This window comes from Cherax quadricarinatus, chromosome 18, assembly GCF_038502225.1.
Source record: "Cherax quadricarinatus isolate ZL_2023a chromosome 18, ASM3850222v1, whole genome shotgun sequence".
NCBI classification, from domain to species: Eukaryota; Metazoa; Arthropoda; class Malacostraca; order Decapoda; family Parastacidae; genus Cherax; species Cherax quadricarinatus.
This window is the reverse complement of record NC_091309.1, coordinates 12,200,719-12,221,615: the sequence shown is the minus strand read 5'-3', so window position 1 is coordinate 12,221,615 and position 20,897 is coordinate 12,200,719. Positions and strand designations below refer to the sequence as shown.

At 40.6% G+C, this 20,897-nt stretch overlaps 1 protein-coding gene across 3 annotated transcripts; it reads right to left on the bottom strand.

The window, feature by feature from the left end:
- Positions 1–4,304: 4,304 nt before the first annotated feature.
- On the bottom strand, positions 4,305–19,764 carry LOC128689384 (U-scoloptoxin(01)-Cw1a-like). Of its 3 annotated transcripts, none has more exons than XM_070086194.1 (2): positions 19,551–19,764; positions 4,305–5,241 (listed from the first exon to the last, which is right to left on the bottom strand). In XM_070086194.1, exons 1-2 carry the CDS (start codon positions 19,577–19,579, stop codon positions 4,854–4,856), a joined length of 417 nt encoding a protein of 138 aa, XP_069942295.1. In that variant the 5' UTR covers positions 19,580–19,764; the 3' UTR covers positions 4,305–4,853. The 3 variants fall into 3 exon arrangements, with proteins under 3 accessions (XP_069942295.1, XP_069942296.1, XP_053633576.1); XM_070086195.1 differs by lacking the exon at positions 19,551–19,764 and adding an exon at positions 18,889–19,252; XM_053777601.2 differs by lacking the exon at positions 19,551–19,764 and adding an exon at positions 7,704–7,831.
- Between the last annotated feature and the right edge of the window lie 1,133 nt (positions 19,765–20,897).

Here is a 20,897-nt window from a genome sequence, read left to right as displayed (position 1 = left end):
CGTACAGCCAGCAGCAACAGCCTGGTTGATCAGGCTCTGATCCACCAGGAGGCCTGGTCACAGACCGGGCCGCGGGGGCGTTGACCCCCGGAACTCTCTCCAGGTAACCCAACTAAATATATTTTAGATTTGTTTACAATAATTTAAGACTAAACAAACACAGTGAAATATTTTTTTTTCGTTAGGTTCAGAATGATTTTGGCGAAATTATTGCATACACAAATTTTCGCTTGTCCTATGTGGCAAGATGAGCGTTGCTATTTAAGCCAAGATCGTAAGTTCTGCCTATTCGGCACGACATATATATATATATATTTATATATATATATATATATATATATATATATATATATATATATATATATATATTATTATTATTATCACACTGGCCGATTCCCACCAAGGCAGGGTGGCCCGAAAAAGAAAAACTTTCACCATCATTCACTCCATCACTGTCTTGCCAGAAGGGTGCTTTACACTACAGTTTTTAAACTGCAACATTAACACCCCTCCTTATATATATATATATATATATATATATATATATATATATATATATATATATATATATATATATATATATATATATATAAAAATATATATATATATATATATATATATATATATATATATATATATATATATATATATATATATATATATATATATATATATATTGTGACTTTTAGGTATCCTGCTAGTTTTAAGACTGGCTTGTATTATGTTCGATCCGTCCGTTGTTTGCAATCGTGTCAGTACAATTTCACGAGTCGTACAGCAATGAACGTCAACCTGTTCTCCAATTAGAGCGTTCGATATGCAAGTAAAATTAACAATTTTACATAAGTGAAGGCATAATACCACAAAAGAGAAGAACCTTAAACGCATATGAAGTATCCACACAATGGAGACTTCATTAAGAGTTTTATAAAGCCCAAAGTGGACGAAACTTGATATAAATAAAAGATTTTTTTGCCATACATGTTTTTCTACCGCCATTTGTACTTAAAATTATGTATCCATATTACATAACAGTAGATAAAATTGTCACCTTCACATGAACTCTCGTGTATATAATTATTATTATTATGACTACGAAGCTCGTGTTTAACTCACAACCGATGGTCTTAGATTCATTCCCGGGAGGGTGGAAAGATACGAGAAAGTTTCTTAACACTGGTTTCCCCTGTCCACCTAGCAGTAAATAGGTACATAGAAGTTAGCTGACTGTTGTGGGTGGCATCCTGAGGAGGTGGTAACATACCTCAGATAGAACTAAGTTTGGATGCAAGCTCTCATCTAGCCTGTCAATTCAACTGTATGTAAAAGCCACGCTCTACTAATTATTACTCGTTCATATTAGAGGGACATTTGAACTGTCTCTTACGAAATTGTTCAACATTTACACCTTCCAGACTGTGCCTTAATCATCAGTAAATACTGCATCTTCATTAACAAGTGCTAGCCTAGAATTTGTTATAATTTATAATACTGGACTATTATTCCTACATAACATTTGTACGGTTTAAGGGTCTTTCTGAATTTAAAGATAATGAGCAGGATATAAGACTTTAAAATCTAGTCATTTCTTAAAAATGTAGTGTTAGACAAACATGAGGAGGCAGCCTCACTTGTCATGTCATTTTGTAGAAATGATAAGGTGTACTGTCTCTCAGAGAATTAATAAACTGAGTTTTCTTGCCAAAATCGCTGAAGTATGTTAGTTATTTAAAGGCTTATTTAACTGAACTGGGTAATTAGAACCGCAGTTCGCCTCCTCACAAACATCAAGAATATTTGAATACTTAAAATAAGCGATAGTATATATACACGTTTCTGTATATTAATGTTGAGAGATATGTGCCGCTCGGTGTGCAAGATAGACACATGCGGTAAATCGGTGCAAATACAGTGAAAGATATAAATCTCTGTGTGTATTTACTCTCTTGTCGTAATAACAGCTCTTAGCCTAACCGACTGGATAGGGGGGAGGGATTTAAGAGAGTGGTGACCTGCCAAACAAACCTTGTAATCTTCCTCCACTCCTCAAGGTGACTCGACGTGGCCGACAAGCGAATGCAGGTAAACAATGAAGTGTACACAACCAAGGGCTGTAAATTCCCTGATGGTGTGAAATATGAACCTATTTTTCAAAATGGCCTGATCCAAGGACACAACCAGTATTTTCACGGAAGGTTCTCCATATTTGCCACTTCATTTGTTACACCTTCGAACTCTCGAAGTGCATTATAGGTGATCATAGGCCCTCGACTCGAAATGTAACATTGTACTTCGTTCAACCCTGGTGTCGAATCTACAACAGACCTTCATGACCCAGAATATATATATATATATATATATATATATATATATATATATATATATATATATATATATATATATATATATATATATATATATATATATATATATATATATATTCTGGGTCATATTTATTCAGGGTCATGCTGGTTCTGGCCAATTAACTTGCAAACTAAATTGCGTTGTGTTCCATGCCAAGTCAATAGTCCGAGTTTATAAGCAACAAACTATTTTTAATCAAACAATGATCGTGTTTATTGCCATCTTCCCGTCACCGTTCTAGATTGTAGGAAACTATGTCCTCAACACTACTGATTGTACATGTTATTAGAAATTAAGGGGCAGGATTTTCACAACAACAATCTAGAATTAACCTTCCACCCACACACTGGAGAGAACTCTTGACACAAAAACAAAATGTAACTACTGAAGTTGATGTATCTTGGACCTCTGTGGGACTTTAGGGTCACGGGTGGCAAACAATGTCCCTCTTTCAGTGCCCACCGTCTCAGCTCTCCAACTAACTCCGGGACCCTGGATTAGGAACATATGGTTCCTGTATATTATGAAAATATACGCCAGTAAAACTGGTGAATTAAGTGAAATATATAATTGTAAAGAAGTTATGTGGATATGACCTTGGTGATGTATCCCACAAGGAAATCAACTAGAAAATTGGCCAGTATCTAGAAACCTTACCTGTTGTATGGTTTATAATACACACTGGGAAACATACATTAATCATTAGATGATACATTCGATAGACAATAAGGCGTCTCATTCAGCTACCGCATCCTGTTTTCCATCCATATTCTGCCATTTTATTATTAGGACCCTTCCAGATGTATTTCCTCTTCACTTGCAGTGAAAAAATTGCCGATAATATTTCTATCGGTCACTATTAAGTTCGATAAATAATCACAAACTCGCCGGTTCGTTCTTCCCGTATCTCCATCTTTGTTTCTTCCCTCTACTCGCATATTTTGTACATATATTTTATTGAAATTTAGTGATATTTCTAAGTGTGTAATAAGTTATCCTCATCAGAATATTAATTAATATTACTGTGGAAAATATCGTATATATTTTCCAGAAATACAGTAGTTATATGTAAATAGATGGCCATACTGTATTTAAGAATATTTGTCATAAAAAATGGGAAATTTTCTGCACCTGCGCAGGACTCGCCATTTTTGTTTGAATTGGACACTAACGGTAGTGTATAATGGGAAGAATTTTTCGTGCTCTAGATGTTAAAATTGGGTTTACACCACTCAAATAGGACGCGAAATTGCTGGATGTGCATTCCTGCATAACTTGAGATATCAGGCGACTGGACAAGACAGCTCCAGGAACCTCAGATAAGTCTGTTATGTTTAACTCTGGCCAGTGTTATTTCAAGTATAGACAGTGAGGTTTTCTGAGTATGATACACATTAATCTCCAGTCAAATTGGTGAGTGATATTAAGATATATTCTCCTTCTGTTATGTATGTGTATATATATATATATATATATATAATCTTTTATTATTTTTAATATACAGTCCACAAATTTATATATTTGCCAGCATTCCTGGTGATGTATTTTCATTTGTAATTAATAGGTCCAGAGCAACTTGTGGATATGACAGTGGTAGGTATCGAAGGGGGACATTTTTGCGACCTAGGTGTCCCAAATTCCTACTTGTCTAACTGATAAATAATAACTATCTATGTTCATTTATTGTTATGTACATAATGATACATACAGATAAATGTAATTTTCCACAATTACAATAATTCCACTTTACTTAATTAACTTCTTACAATGAATAAGGAAATTATAGGAGATATATTGATTCTCCTGTTACTAATCACCTTTTAAAAAGTCACATTGTTATTACATACCTGCTTTATTATAAAAATTATTATCGCTCCCAATTATATATATATATATATATATATATATACACGTATGTATATCAACGTAAATAATACACATTATTAATATATAAATATTTATTTACATAAATAGCCATTGAACAAATTTTTAACTCAAGAACCAACAATTTTTTCATCTATGTATGATTTCTGGCAACAATGCTTTTTGGTTCAGTGTATTTTAACTTCTTAAGGGGAACTGAAAGATATGGTTTGCAGCAAGTATAAAACATCGATGAACAATGTCAGTGCAGGAAGAGGGTAACAAAAACAGTTGGGTAACTTCTGCTGAAAGCAACATGTATGGTACTTTGTTTACACATTGGATCTTGTGTAGTGGTGAAGTAAAAAAAATAATCTTAGTTAAATGTTGAACTGTCACAGACTAAATTTGTGTTACACACTGGTTAAACGTGGTTTTTATTTACGGGTTGATTCGAATGGTTTACTGCCGATAATTGTGAAGAAAAGACACATGTTGCTTAAGAGCTTTTATTGGGACAACTTATCGCTTGGTTCAGAAGTTCGTCAGTTGAGAGACACACCATGTCCCAGTCAAAGATTGTGTACATCGCATATCTTCATTATTTGTGATTGTTTTCAAAGTGTTTATCTCTCCTCAGGGTTGGCTCCGAACTCAGAGTTGCTGAGATCATAGAGTGTAGCGGCCTCTTCGCAAGGTACAGCGTCCTCGGGGTGTGAGCAAGCGAGGGACTCCTGGTTGAAGACAGTCTGGTTGCCACAAATGAAGGAGAAGTGGGCCGTTTCAAGAAGGCTTCCTGTGTCGTCAGTGAGGGCGAGACAGATGTGAAAGATCTGGCAGTTGTTATCGACGTCTGCGTAGTAACCGTAGGGGCGGTTGTCGCAGGAGAAGGTTGTCTGGAGGGTGCGCGCCCTCAGGAGTACCTCGGCATCTGCAGGAAGAACGTAAGCCATACGGGCGGAGGCGAGGGTGGCGAGGGCCAGCGTCAGGGCGAGGACAACACGACACATGATGCTGTCGAAAATGTAAGGAGGTTATTAATATTGCCTTCACAGGGAAGAGCTAGACCCACTGTCGTATATGCATTATCCTTCTTACAATGATTCGATGTCATAGCAGCTAAAAATAAAGACAAGATATCGTATGTACAATTTGTATGTGATCCCTCTCAAAATAGTACCAGTGTATTAAAACTAAATTTATCCCCTACCTATACATAAAAGTCTTTGTACATAAGGGATCACAGTATATTGAATAAAACAGTTAATATCTTGAAAATGGGCCAAGACAGAGGGAAGCCTAGACCAGTTTTCACAGCACATAAGTACATAATGATGTTAAACCTCAGTCGTTTGCTAGGACAGTTATAAACATCCCAACAACTTGTAGTCTTATTTTAAATACGAGATTCATACTTGTTATGGAGCTTATAACTTATGTTAATACATTATTAAAGACCTCACTGTAGTAGTGAAATATTTCAATAGTTGAATAAAATTAAGTAATTCCAGCACATCTCATTAAGAGAGAGAGAGAGAGAGAGAGAATGGTTGACTTCTGATTCCTATCATGAGTGTGTTCACAATTAAGTCCTGCAGTCAGCAGAACAAGACAAAATTATCAGCTTTCGAGGGCAAGCTATGAATTTAAGAAATTAAATGAATGGCTGTACCGCTAGTATTCAGGGGTCAGTATCCTCCGCGACTCGTCCCAGACCAGACCTATTGTTTACCTGGAGAGAGTTCCGGGGGTCAACGCCCCCGCGGCCCGGTCTGTGACCAGGCCTCCTGGTGAATCAAAGGCTGATCAACCAGGCTGTTACTGCTGGCTGCACGCAATCTAACGTACGAGCCACAGCCCGGCTGGTCAGGTACCGATTTTAGGTGCTTGTCCAGTGATAGCTTGAAGACTGTCAGGGGTCTATTGGTAATCCCCCTTATGTATGCTGAGAGGCAGTTGAACAGTCTTGAGCCCCTGACACTTATTGTATTGTCTCTTAACGTGCTAGTGACACCCCTGCTTTTCATTGGGGGGATGTTGCATCGTCTGCCAAGTCTTTTGCTTTCGTTGTGAGTGATTTTCGTGTGCAAGTACCCCTCAAGGAAGGTTCCTTGATGTTGGTGAGGGGCTCTTGATTTAGGGAATTGGATCTGTGCTCCAGTTCCCCGAATTAAGCCTGAATGCCTTCCATCCCCCCCCCAGGCGCTGTATAATCCTCCGGGTTTAGCGCTTCCCCTTGATTATAATAATAATAATCGTGTGCAAGTTCGGTACTAGTCCCTCTAGGATTTTCCAGGTGTATATAATCATGTATCTCTCCCGCCTGCGTTCCAGGGAATACAGGTTCAGGACTTCCTGTGATTAGTTCTTTAAGGCAACGTCTACGGCTTAATTATGGTCTAAAATTTAATTTGTTTAAAATTATTACCTTTTTGCTTGGAACCCTAAACCCGTGTGGGTTATTTAGTGCAAGAAGTAGTGGAGGCTCGATCCTGTTCACTAATTGCGGTGCAGTAATCTTCCTCTCTCAACTAGGCTTCCACAAGATGTTAAAGCCTAGCGACTCTCAGCCTGCACTCGCACTGTCAACAATCCAATACGATTGAATGCCAAAGTACCATTTTGACCCCATTAACTGTCCACTACTAGCATCTGTAGGAAGCTAAACAAAATTTCTTAATGCCCGTGATAAGATAAGCCTAGATGATAATGATGACATTAATTAGTGGGAATTTAGAATTACAATGAAGAGGTGAAGCAACTTCACAGAAGATGGTATACTATATAATACTTTTAAAATTTATTTTACTGAATAGTCCCACACTCACTGATAGACGAAAGCCTGCATTGTCTTACAACCTAATAATATTCGTCCCTAAAGTCTATCTTCCCAAATTAGATCCCATGTTATGAGCATCATGGGTAAAGATATATTATGATATGCTTGATGTTGGTGAGGGGCTCTTGATTTAGGGAATTGGATCTGTGCTCCGGTTCCCCGAATTAAGCCTGAATGCTTTTCACATCTCCCCCAGGCGCTGTATAATCACACGGGTTTAGCGCTCCCCCTTGATTATAATAATAATAATAGTAATGGACGTGTTTTTTAAGTGAATGTGTCGGTATATGTTTATATATATACGTATGGGTGTTTGTTTGTATGTATATAAAGGAGGGTGTACAGTATATGCACATAGATTTTTTTTTGTATAACGTTATCCTCATTTGTTCAATGCTCTTTGTCGAGCCGTGTTGACGGTGATGCCAGTGTAAACGCAGCTTCAACCTTGCTGGAAGAGAACTTTTGAAGTTGAAGATGAAGTCTTTCATCTCAGGCTAACATATTTCATTACTTCTTGGGTGAAGCCCATCCTGTCATGGGATATGACAGGGAAGAATAGCTAGCTTGTTTAGCACACTGTACTTGTACTCAGTTATCTTAATTGAGGGAAATTAAAAGTATAAATTCAGCTTACCTGTTATGTTGTGAAGCTAGGAAATCTGACTGTGGCAAGAGTGAGGGAAAGGGGCATTTATATACCCCCGCCACCCCTGGATGGCCTTAATGGATGATCCCCCTTCCCCACCTTCACTGGGAAAGGGGCAATACCCAGCCATTATTGGACTGCCTTAATGGGGGAGCTACTGTTAAACGTCGTTACGCACTCTAGCAGGATCAGCAAAGACTGGTCACGTTCTGAACATTACAGTAAAGCCAGTAAAGAAATTCTTACTAATAGGTCAAATTCAGAGCCGGATATTTTCAAAAGGAAAAAATAATCACAACTGTCAGCAGTTCATCATATTCGTGATGTAATAACATGCTATAAACTTGCAGCAGTAACTGTGAACACTTTTCACTTAATATCTGGAGGCCCTCCGGCTGGCCGAAGCCCCTGGGCTGCAGCCCCTGAAACCCATGTCTTAATCAGGCCCTGCACATAATGTACTTATCCAAAAACAGTAGCTCCAAAATGTCATACGAAACCATAGGTTCGCTCCCACCTCGAGCATATACGACCCTCATAGCCTGTCCCTTATTTCATCTCATGAATGATATAGATATACGTATATAGTTGTATTTAGCGCTGAACTCTTGTGGATCATTCAGTACAAGGAGTGGTGGAGCCCAATCAACCGTTTGCGTCCTTCCACATCTTCAGCGTCCCTCCACACCCCTCAGTGTCCCTATCCATTGTGTTGGTCACTTGAAGAATACAATCCACAACTAACCCACAAAGCTACAATACCGTGGATGGAACATTTAACAACTAACCCACAATTTAGACGACGTTTCGGTCCGTCCCAGACCATTATCAAGTATATGAGTAAGACATACGAGAAGTGTTTACTGATAATGGTCCATACATTAACCCCCGTATTATGTATCGGCCATATACAAATCCGTATAAACCAATCATAGACCATGTTTAAACACCGTATAAACGTGTATAAATTATGAAACGTTAATAGACGTTTGTAACAGTTTGCTGGGATCTTTTAAATAACAGTTCATTCTACTACTGGAGTCATTTAAAAGACTAGTTCGAATCCTCGGGGGGAAAATGGCATGCATAAGCCATGTATAAATCGTGTATGAACCATGTGTGCGTGAAGTATTTGCTGACGCTAACGTCAATGACGAGCTCTACAAATGAACAACAGGTGACTAAGAGACGATCAATGACAGGATAAATGAAGCAAGTAATGAAGAAAGGATCAATGATAGGATATATGAAGTGTGTGACAAAGAAAGGATTAATGATAGGATCAATGATAGGATAAATGAAGCAAGTGACGAAGAAAGGATCAGTGATGGATAAATGAAGCAAATGACGAAGGAAGGATCAATGATGGGATAAATGAAGCAGGTGACGAAGAAAGGATCAATGACGATAAATGAAACAAGTGACGAAGAAAGGATCAATGATGGGATAAATGAAGCAGGTGACGAAGAAAGGATCAATGACAAGATAAATGAAGCAGGTGACGAAGGATCAATGATAGGATAAAAGGACAAAGCAAATCCATCATTTACAAATAAACCGAGACAATGCTACACAAAAACACTGAAAATCAAGGACTTACTGTCCTTGTTAAGCACAAGCAAACAGTTTTGTATTTGGTTCTTTTATTTATAGTTTGGTGTTTAAATCTGAGGAATATTTTTTTTTAGGCAAGACGTGTATCTCATTATTCGTGAATAAAGGTTTTCCAAATCACACATACATACACACACACACACGGGGCCAGGAGCTCGGACTCGACCCCCGCAACCTCAACTAGGTGAGTACATACACACACACACATACACACACGGAAGTTGAAGATACAGATGAATCACAGGGATGTTAGGAAGTATTTCTTCAGCCACAGAGTAGTCAGGAAGTGGAATAGTTTGGGGAGCGATGTAGTGGAGGCAGGATCCATACATAGCTTTAAGCAGAGGTATGATATACCTCACGGTTCAGGGAGTGACCTAGTAGCGACCAGTGAAGAGGCGGGGCCAGGAGCTAGGACTCGACCCCTGCAACCTCAACTAGGTGAGTGTACACACACACACACACACACACACACAAGACTGTTTAATGCAGATCTCAAAAATCAACGTTTCCCACACAACACAAGGTTTATACATTCAACTTAATGTTTGGACTCGACCGCAGACACCATTACGCGTTAACTCCAGATATATAGAACATGGTCCTCTCATGTCTTAATCAGCCCTTGATGAGCATCTGACAAGCCTTTATTACCTGTCATCCCTTCACCACTTGTCAAGCCTTTACCACTTGTCAAGCTTTCACTGTACTTGTCAAGCCTTCACTACTTGTCAAGCCTTCACTACTTGTCAAGCCTTGACCACTTGTCAAGCTTTCACTGTACTTGTCAAGCCTTCACCACTTGTCAAGCCTTCACCACTTGTCAAGCCTTCACTACTTGTCAAGCCTTCACCACTTGTCAAGCCTTCACTACTTGTCAAGCCTTCACTACTTGTCAAGGCTTCACTACTTGTCAAGCCTTCACCATTTGTCAAGCCTTCACTACTTGTCAATCCTTCACTACTTGCCAAGCCTTCAATACTTGTCAAGCCTTCACCACTTGTCAAGCCTTCACCACTTGTCAAGCCTTTACCACTTGTCAAGCCTTCACCACTTGTCAAGCCTTTACCACTTGGCCTTCACTACTTATCAAGCCTTCACCACTTGTCAAGCCTTCACCACTTGTCAAGCCTTCACCACTTGTCAAGCCTTCACCACTTGTCAAGCCTTCACCACTTGTCAAGCCTTAACTACTTGTCAAGCCTTCACTACTTGTCAAGCCTTCACTGCTTGTCAAGCCTTCACCACTTGTCAAGCCTTAACTACTTGTCAAGCCTTAACTACTTGTCAAGCCTTAACTACTTGTCAAGCTTTCACCACTTGTCAAGTCTTCACCACTTGTCAAGCGTTCACCATTTGTCAAGCCTTCACCACTTGTCGCCTTCACCACTTGTCAAGCCTTCACCACTTGTCAAGCCTTCACCACTTGTCAAGCCTTACCTACTTGCCAAGCCTTCAGTGCTTGTTAAGCCTTCATCACCCGTCAAGCCTTCACAAACTGTCATGAAATGGTTACCTGTCACCTTAATACATAGGTGAAGAAGACACCTTGTAGAAATTATTAATACATTCACTAGGAAGCCTTAATCTCATAAGGGTCATTACAACGCACGAGGGAACGGGAGGTAGTCAGACCTAATCCTAAGATTTGGAAGGTACCTCTAATTCTCTGGATCAAGAGCCCTTCAACAGCATATGTAGAAGTAGATGGGGGAAAACGGAATTAGTGATATTCAAAATATACAAGAGAATAAAATTATTTTTTACACTAATAATAAAAGTATCGGGACCACGCCATTATTATCTCTTAAGTACCACTTGATTACCGGGAGGGGTAGTAAGATTAAGCTAACCGGAGGTTATTACAATGACTTACTAAAAGGTAAAAATGTTAAATTATTACTTAAAACTTGAATATCACTCCAGCTATTCTGGAGGTCCTCTTAACAGTAATGAGAGGACATATAGTGTAGCCTATCCATTCCTCGCCATTTTGAACCCAAGCTTCGGCGTCTCCCTTCCACCATAACAATGGAACCACTCTCCTTTTAGCTCAGCATTTTCTTAAAAGCTGGTATAAGACACCAATGCTGGTTTGCATCATTAAATTATGTCTATATGACTTTGTACCTGTGGTGGTTGATGCCTTGATCACCCTGGCCCAGATGACTTTAAATGTTGGTATATTGTAGCTTACTAAGGTGGATGAGCAGGCTGTGTAAACAGGTGTGCGAGGCTGTGCTTGCTCGCACAACAATTTTTTTTACTTGGTCATGGTAAGATTAATGACAACATTGTGTTAGTGGAACTTTGTCACTGACGATCACAAAGGCAGTGTTGCTCTGTGTCTAGTAATGGCCGAGCTTCATAACTAAAGAAATGCCTTATAAAGACTAGAAATTATCATTGTATCCAACAACAAGGCTACTACAAATCGTTATATTCATTAGTATGACTACAATTATTATTATAATCAAAACCAAGCACTAAATCCACCAGGGTCATACCGCGCTGCAAGGTAGGAGTATAACGGAGGTAGAGTTTGCGGGGGCGTTGAGCAGTGCTAAAGGAAGTACAATCAAAGGTTGTGTAATAAATCTCAAAAAGTCGAGGAGGGAATCTGTATCAAAGGTGGGGCCGTCAGCGAGGAGGGAAGATAAAGTAAGGGTGTTAGAGGGGTGACGACGTCGAAGGTAAATTCTGAGTGCTCGTGATAGACAGGACAGTCCAATAGAATTTGGCAAACTGAACTTGACAGTTCGCACAGAGTAGAACCGGGCGCCTCACCATGAGATACCCAAGAGTGAGACGTGTGTGCCCGATGCGAAGATGGGAAAGAATAGTCTCCCAACAACGACATCGACGATAAAAAAGAAAGCCAGGATCCTAAACTCGGCTTGATAAAATATAATGTGTTATGAATCAACTCAGACCAACGATATTGCCAACGGCTGCGAAGGTGGCTAAAGATTACAGCAAAATAGTCTCAGAATGAAATACCTCTATAGGAAACTGGAAGGTCATGTACCGCTGACCGAGTATGACTACAAGAGAACATCGTAACATCGTTGCATCCATTAGTGTGATTTCTAGATGTCATCCTTGTTTTCATTAGCATGACTATATGAAGTCATTTTCTTTGTGGCATAAGAGGAATGGTAAGACTGTAGATGGTCAGGACTGAGGTAGGACAGAGCACTGAAAGGTTGTGAATAGACAATAGAGGCAAGAAATGTTATGTGGCCTGACCACGGTGAGTGGGTTTTATTTTTTTTTTTTTTTTTTTTTGCCGGTGATGAATTTTGAAGTTATCATTAGATCTATTAGTACAGTAACTAGAAATTATCAGTATACCTTAGTGTTGTAACTACTGAAAATTATTACTGAATCTTACAAAGTTGGTATTCAGACTGACAATCTTATTGAGGAGAGAAAAGAAATAGAGAGACGATAGTCCCCATTCAGAATTATTTGCTTTCCAAGAGTGACAAACGCAATAAAAAGCACATCAATAAATCGTGATTTTGAGGTAAACTAAATTTTTTTTCCTCGGGAACTGATGCAGCGTTAAATAAACGGGTTTAGCGCTTTTTTGTGAATTTAACAATAATACAAATGATTTTTCAGGGAGATTTAATTTTCACAATTATCCTCATGTCTCGGTATCTGAAGAACAATGCTTGCGGTTGTAGCCTTAGACTAAGGTCGGCCTGGATGACACAATTTCAGACTAACCAGGTCGAGCATAGGGCTGCAGCAGTGATGTAACAGACATATCATTGTTGTGAACCAGTCTTGTGTGTGTGATCATGACGCCCATACACAGAGAAGACCATTAGCCCTCTCACCGACCTCAGTAGTCCCTGCTTTGTTGACACCATGAGGTCTTGACCCCAATGCATGGCCGGGAAGACACCCAAGAGGGGCCCCAAGACTCCCAGTGATTACAGTGCACTTGAATATTACACACTAGCAGCCAGGGAGGGTGTGGGTCAAGCTTGAAAGAAAAATATTGATGCAGAGACTGCAAACAAGAGACGAGCGCTGACAGTTATCATGTTTCCTCCAGTGACAATGCACATCCTCCCAGACAAAGACTCGGCGAGGACAAAAATATTTTATTCTGTGAACTTACCCATATTTCGCATTTTTTTTATGTTCGAGTACTCAAGACTAGTCTGCGACCGGGTCACGGGTGAGATGATCCTCTTCACCCAACACCCACCTTATCAGGAGTCAAGTGTGGGGTGCTCACACCCACACCTGCCTTGCCAGGCGGGTATAAAACACCCATGCCCCCACCTACATGAAAGAACCACTGCCAGTCCCCATCCATGCTTCCGTTAATTCAGTAACAGTTCATTACAATTTGAGTTCATGAACTGTATGGCTTTGAGGGGTATAGCAATAAATGTATCATGAAAGTTTCTAGGGCTGTGGTGCGAGACGTTAAGGTAACAATGACGCTGATACAACCATGTGTTGTTTAAAAAATCATCCAGCTACTGTCTACAAGCTTCGTGGCTCAATGGTACATGCAGGCCCGGGTAGCTGCTTACTGGCTATTGTTATTGAGTGGCTAACTGGTGGCTTATGCGTGGCTACTGTTGCTGACTGGAGAGTTTTTTTTGTGGCTACGTTACTGACTGGCGGCTTTTGTTAGTGACTGACGACTCTTACTGAATGGCGGCTGATTGGCGATCGTTATCGAGTGGCGGATGTTGCCGAGTAGCCTTTAACTTGACTCACGAAATCGTAATGACACGATTGCAAACAAACCATTCCACGGGCGGGGATAGAATCCGCGATCAGAGAGTCTCAAAACTCCAGACCGTCACGGCCACGCTAGCTGGAGATTCGTCTGTAAAAACTTGCATTTGTGGTCACCTTTCAAGGCAGGTGAAATTGCTGACCTAGAAAATGTACAGAGAACCTTCACGGCGCGCATAACGGAGATAAAACACCTCAATTACTGGGAGCGCTTGAAGTTCCTGAACCTGTATTCCCTGGAATGCAGGCGGGAGAGATACATGATTATATACACCTGGAAAATCCTAGAGGGACTAGTACCGAACTTGCACACGAAAATCACTCACAACGAAAGCAAAAGACTTGGCAGACGATGCAACATCCCCCCCAATGAAAAGCAGGGGTGTCACTAGCACGCTAAGAGACCATACAATAAGCGTCAGGGGCCCGAGACTGTTCAACTGCCTCCCAGCATACATAAGGGGGATTACCAACAGACCCCTGGCAGTCTTCAAGCTGGCACTGGACAAGCACCTAAAGTCGGTACCTGACCAGCCGGGCTGTGGCTCGTACGTTGGTTTGCGTGCAGCTAGCAGTAACAGCCTGGTTGATCAGGCTCTGATCCACCAGGAGGCCTGGTCACAGACCGGGCCGCGGGGGCGTTGACCCCCGGAACTCTCTCCAGGTAAACTCCAGGTAAGAACATAAGAATGTAGGAACACTGCAGAAGGCCTACGGGCCCATACGAGGCAGGTCCTTATCAAAACGACATCTACCTAAAGCTACTCAAGAAACAACTCCCGCACCCCCCAACACCAATCAAACCCAGCCCCTCCCACTCATATATTTGTCCAGTCTCTTCTTAAAGCTACCCAAGGTCCTAGCCTCTATCTGTTCCACGCATCTACAACTCTGTTAGAAAACCAGTACTTACCTATGTCCTTTCTAAATCTAAATTTATCCAACTTAAATCCATTATTCCTGGTTCTTACCTGGTTCGACACCCTCAGTACTTTATTAATGTCTCCCTTATTTATGCCCGTCATCCACTTATACACTTCAATGATATCTCCCCTCATTCTACGCCTCTCCAGAGAGTGGAGATTTAAGGCTTTAAGTCTATCTTCATACGGGAGGTTCCTTACACAGTAAATCATTTTAGTCATTCTTCTCTGTATGTTCTCTAATGAGTCTATGTCCATCCTGTAGTAAGGGGACCAAAACTGAGCAGCATAATCTAAATGAGGCCTCACTAGTGATGTATAGAGCTGTAAAATAACTTTTGGACTTCTGTTACTTATACTTCTTGAGATAAATCCAAGTAATCTGTTGGCCTTGTTGCGCACACTGAGGCACTGCTGTCTTGGCTTTAGATTTCTGCTTACCATGACTCCCAAGTCTTTTTCACATTCTGTATGACCAAGCTCTACTTCACCTAGATTATAGCTTCGAGGGTTATTTTCATTACCAAGGGCAAGTACCTTACACTTATCCACATTAAACTTCATCTGCCATTTCTCAGACCAAGACATTAATTTGTTCAAATCGTCCTGGAGTTCATTGATATCCTCCTCAGAGTGAATTATACGGCCTATCTTTGTATCATCAGCAAACTTACTCATGTCACTAGTTATCCCTTCATCAAGGTCATTAATGTAAATTATGAACAAGAGAGGGCCCAAAACTGATCCTTGTGGAACGCCACTAGTGACTAATCCCCATTCAGATTTCACTCCATTAATGGTAACTCTCTGCTTTCTATTGGTAAGCCATGCCTCAATCCATGCTAGAACTTTACCTCCTATACCATGAGCTGCCACTTTTCTTAAGAGTCTCTTGTGAGGTACTCTGTCGAAGGCTTTACTAAAATCCAAATAAACAATATCATATTCCTTATCACTGTCAACTGCCTCAAATGTTCTATTGAAGAACGTCAGTAAGTTTGTCAGGCAGGAACGACCTCTCGTGAATCCATGCTGAGATTCATTTATCAAGTTATGTTCTTCAAGGTGACTTCTGATAATGTCAGCTATAATTGATTCTAATAACTTTCCCACTATAGATGTCAGGCTTATTGGACGGTAATTTGAAGGAGTGGACTTATCCCCTGATTTGAAGATAGGAACCACATTAGCCATCTTCCACATCTCTGGCACAACACTGGTAAGGATGGACGCATTGAATACACTCGTTAATGGCTGACTAAGCTCCATCTTGCATTCCTTAAGTACCCTTGAAAACAACTCATCGGGTCCCGGGGACTTATTTTGTTTCAGTTTGTCTATCTGTTTAATAACCATGTCCCTCGTGACAGTAATATTAGTTAACTTAAATTCACCAGGAACTAAATAATTGTTAATTACTGGAATCTCATTTACATCTTCCTGTGTAAAAACTGACAAAAAATAGTCATTAAATAAGGAACACATTTCCAGTTCATTATCCTTCAGCTGTCCATTCCCAGATTTCAGAGGTCCTACTTTTTCCTTCACCTTCGTCCTATACACTTGAAAGAACCCCTTTGGATTAGTCTTTGATTCATTAGCGACTCTAATTTCATAGTCACGTTTAGCCTTTCTAATCGCCTTTTTTACTTCTCTTTTAAGCTGAACATATTGGTCAGTAAGGTTAACCTCTCCTCTTCTGATGCGCCTATAAATTCCCCTTTTCTCCCCTAATAGATGCTTTAGCCTCCTGTTAACCCATTTGGGATCGTTATTATTAGACCTAATTTCTCTCTGGGGAATGTATATACTCTGGGCACTGTGTACATTATTAAGAAAACAATCATAAAAGCAGATCCCTTCATATTCATAAGTATGATTATCGTCAATAAAATCATTAGCTAGATAACCCCAATCAAGATTAGACAGATGTTCCCTAAGTCCATTATAATCGGCAGAACGAAAATCGGGGATTTTTACTGTATTATCATTATTCTTGCATTCCCAATTAATGCTAAAGGTGATGGATTTGTGATCACTTGCGCCAAGCTCTTCAGTGATCTCCAGATTATTCACGAGTGTTTCCTTATTTGACAAGACTAGGTCTAGCAAATTATTACCCCTGGTAGGTTCAGTTACACTCTGTTTCAGAAAACAGTCCTGAACTGTTTCCATGAAGTCACTGGACTCTAGATTACCTGTCAAAGAATTCCAGTCAATTTGGCTAAAGTTAAAATCCCCTACTATGACTACGTTACTGTGTCCAGAAGCCCTAACAATTTCGTCCCAAAGAAGTCTCCCTCTATCGTGATCCAAGCCTGGAGGTCGGTATATTACACCTAGAATTAGTTTTTCTTGACCCTCCACGAACTCTACCCAAACAGACTCTGTTACTGCTCCATCTATTTTTATACCTTTTTTTATGCAACAATTAATATTTTGTCGAACATACAATGCAACTCCTCCCCCCTTCCCATTACATCTATCCACATTGAATAACTTAAATCCCTGAATATTACACTCAGCAGTCATATCCCGACTCTTTAAATCATACCACGTTTCAGTTAATGCAATGATATCAAAGTTCCCAGCACATGCTACCAAACGTAGTTCATTAATTTTATTTCTTGCACTTCTACTGTTAGCATAAAATACCATCATATGTTTTTTCTTCTGCACATTTTTCCTATTCATCTTTGTTTTTACACAATTTCTGAAATTATCATTACCCAGAGTTACTCCATGACAGTTACTATTAAGATTCTTAATATCAGAGCATAAGTCAATATATCCATACTCATTATTAATCATTTCTAAACCCATACCTCTAACTAATCCTAGTTTAAAGTCCTAACAACCCCCTCAACTGAGTTAGCAAGAAAACCCACACCTGCCCTGGATAAGTGAACCCCATCCCTGGCATACATGTCATTTCGGCCATAGAAGTTGTCCCAGTTGTCAATGAATGGTACTGCATTATCCTTACAGTGTTTATCCAGCCAACAATTAATACCAATTGCTCTGGACAACCATTCATTACCAACACCTCTTCTTGGCAAAATGCCACATATAACAGGGCGCCCCCCCTTCTTCCTAATCATGTCTATAGCTGTCCTGAACTTTCTAACTAAATCCTCACTTCTACGCTTGCCTACATCATTGCCTCCAGCACTGAGGCAAACAATAGGATTGATCCCATTACCGTTCATGATGTTGTCAAGCCGGCTAACAATGTCCTCCATCCCAGCCCCAGGAAAGCATACCCTTTGTCTCCTACTCCTGTCCTTCAAGCAGAATGCCCTATCCATGTATCTAACCTGGCTATCCCCTACAACAACAATATTCTTACCTTCCTTGTTGTCGTTCGTCGTGACGATCCCAGTAGTCGACTCACATTCGTCGGTTAGCACCGAGAATGCGTTGGAGGTTTCCACGGGAGTTTCCACAGCAGTCTCTTTCTTCTTCATCGTTTCTGGCTTTCCATTCGTCTTCTTGATCGTCAACTTCGTCGTCCCCTGCTGTCCAGCCACTGACCACGATCCCTTCTTGACCTGAGGACTCGAAACAGGAGGACTACTACGAATCCTCTTGTTTTCCTCGGTCAATCGCCGTATCTCCATCTTCGCTGCCTTCAATTCTTCCTTAAGTTGCTGGTAAAGTTGCTCGATGGAGGGCATCTTGGTTCAGTCCACGGGAGCAAACAAGACACTTCTTCACAGAGTTAAGTATAGGTCAGCACTCAAAGCACAGGTCACCACTCAAGAGCACACAAACAGGTCTTCACAGAGCTAAGTACACGTCACCACTGAACTAAGTACACGTCACCACTCCAAAGTACACGTCACCACAGTGGTGATTATTCTAACCTTCCTATGGTGTAGAAATATATCTAGTTGGACGAATCTTTTTTTGTGGCTAGCTGGTCCAGTGGCTAACGCGACGGTCTGGAGTTTTGAGACTCTCTGATCGCGGGTTTTATCCACCCATGGTATGGTTAGCCTTTAACTGGTGGCTGTCACTGACTGGCGGTTCATACTGAGTAGCGATTAACTAGTGGCGGCTGTTACTGAGTAGCGACTATTGAGTGACGGCTGTTACTGAGTAGCAACTATTGAGTGACGGCTGTTAAGCAGTGGAGTCTTGTACAAGAATGGTATACAATACCGACAAGATGAAATTAAGACACATGTGCAACATCTGGGTATCTTTATTGTAGACGTTTCGCCATCCAGTGGCTTTATCAATACGTTAAAAGTATATAAGCGCCAGGCTCCTTGCTTCTGCTTCAGAATCTCCACGACTATGGTGCTCTTCGCACCAACTCCCAGGTTGAGGGCAAGTTATGTCCTGGAATTTGCATTGATAAAGCCACTGGATGGCGAAACGTCTACAGTAAAGATACCCCAATGTTGCACGTGTCTTAATTTCACAGTGGAGTCTTGAGCGAAAGCTGACTGGAAGACTACTAAGTGGCAGCTGTTATTGAGTGGCGGCTGTTACTGAATGGCGGCTAACTGATTGCTGTTACCAAGTGGCTGGATTCTTCCCGTCTGCCATGGTGGCCCGCAGTTTAAAGATCCGTCTCACGATAAGTTAACAAGACAGGAATGAACCTCCACTGCTGCTTGCGCTTAATGACCCCACACGAGTTTAGTGCTTCACATATACATAATATCATTGAGAGGAAGCCAGTGACTGAATGGCAGCCGACTACCGGCTGTCATGGAGCGGCTGCCAGCGCGCGTCTAGGGTGGGCCGGCGCCAGGTTACCAACATGGTGCTTTACCCGCTAGATTAAGCGTATTTCTGCTAATCTTCAGCGTCTGTTATTAGTAAACTGTGGGAACTCAGTTTTACTGCTTGTTTTTTTACTGAATTTAGCTCTGTTTTGCAACACTCTTAAAACCAAGCCAAGTATATATGTAATTAACAAAATCCTAAAAGGAAAACAAGAAAAACTCTTCTGTTTAGACCCTAGCTTGTGTTGTGTCTGTCACCCTTATACTTATTTTCACACTATTTACCCTGACTGTTTCATCATGACTCAGCGAATCAAAGAGTCAAAACTGGTAACTCAAAGTAGATGATACAAAATGTTTCTGTAAGCACGGTGAAGAACTATTCGATACACAGACAAGTGATGTAAGAAAAACAGAGGGAAGTATGTCTTGGTTTATGTCTGATTATTATTCATTACGATTAGTTGACCATTAAAGTGAACTCAGGAGGTCAAGGTGTAGTACAGTCGTTTCTGTACCTCTACCAGATTTTAGTAATAAAGATTTATTTTATTTCTTTGCATGTTTACAATATCGAAAGTCGCAAGTTGAAAGTAGATATTGAAAACATTAAATTCAGCTTAATAATACCTGGAGTTTACCTGGAGAGGATTTCGGGAGGTCAACGCCCCCGCGGCTCGGTCTGAGACCAGACCTCGGTTGGATCAAGGTCTTATCAACCAGGCTGTTACTGCTGACCGCACGCAAACTGACGTACGAACCACATCCCGGTTGGTCAGGTACTGTACCAATAACACTAGTTATTTGACCTCGTTGAACTATGTGACTGCAATGATAGTGCAATGTGCGATACTAATACCTTATAGAAATCCTTGAAAAGTAATGGACGTGACCTACAGACTCATTGCACATAGCACTGACAATACTTCTGTTATGATCGGTGTGAACAAGGAAGGACATACAAAATTAAAATCAGAATTTCCTTATCAGATTCTGGTTAGATGTTTGATTATTATTATTATAATCAAGGGGGAAGCGCTAAACCCGGAGGATTATACAGCGCCTGGGGGGGGGATGTGGAAGGCATTCAGGCTTAATTCGGGGAACTGGAGCACAGATCCAATTCCCTAAATCAA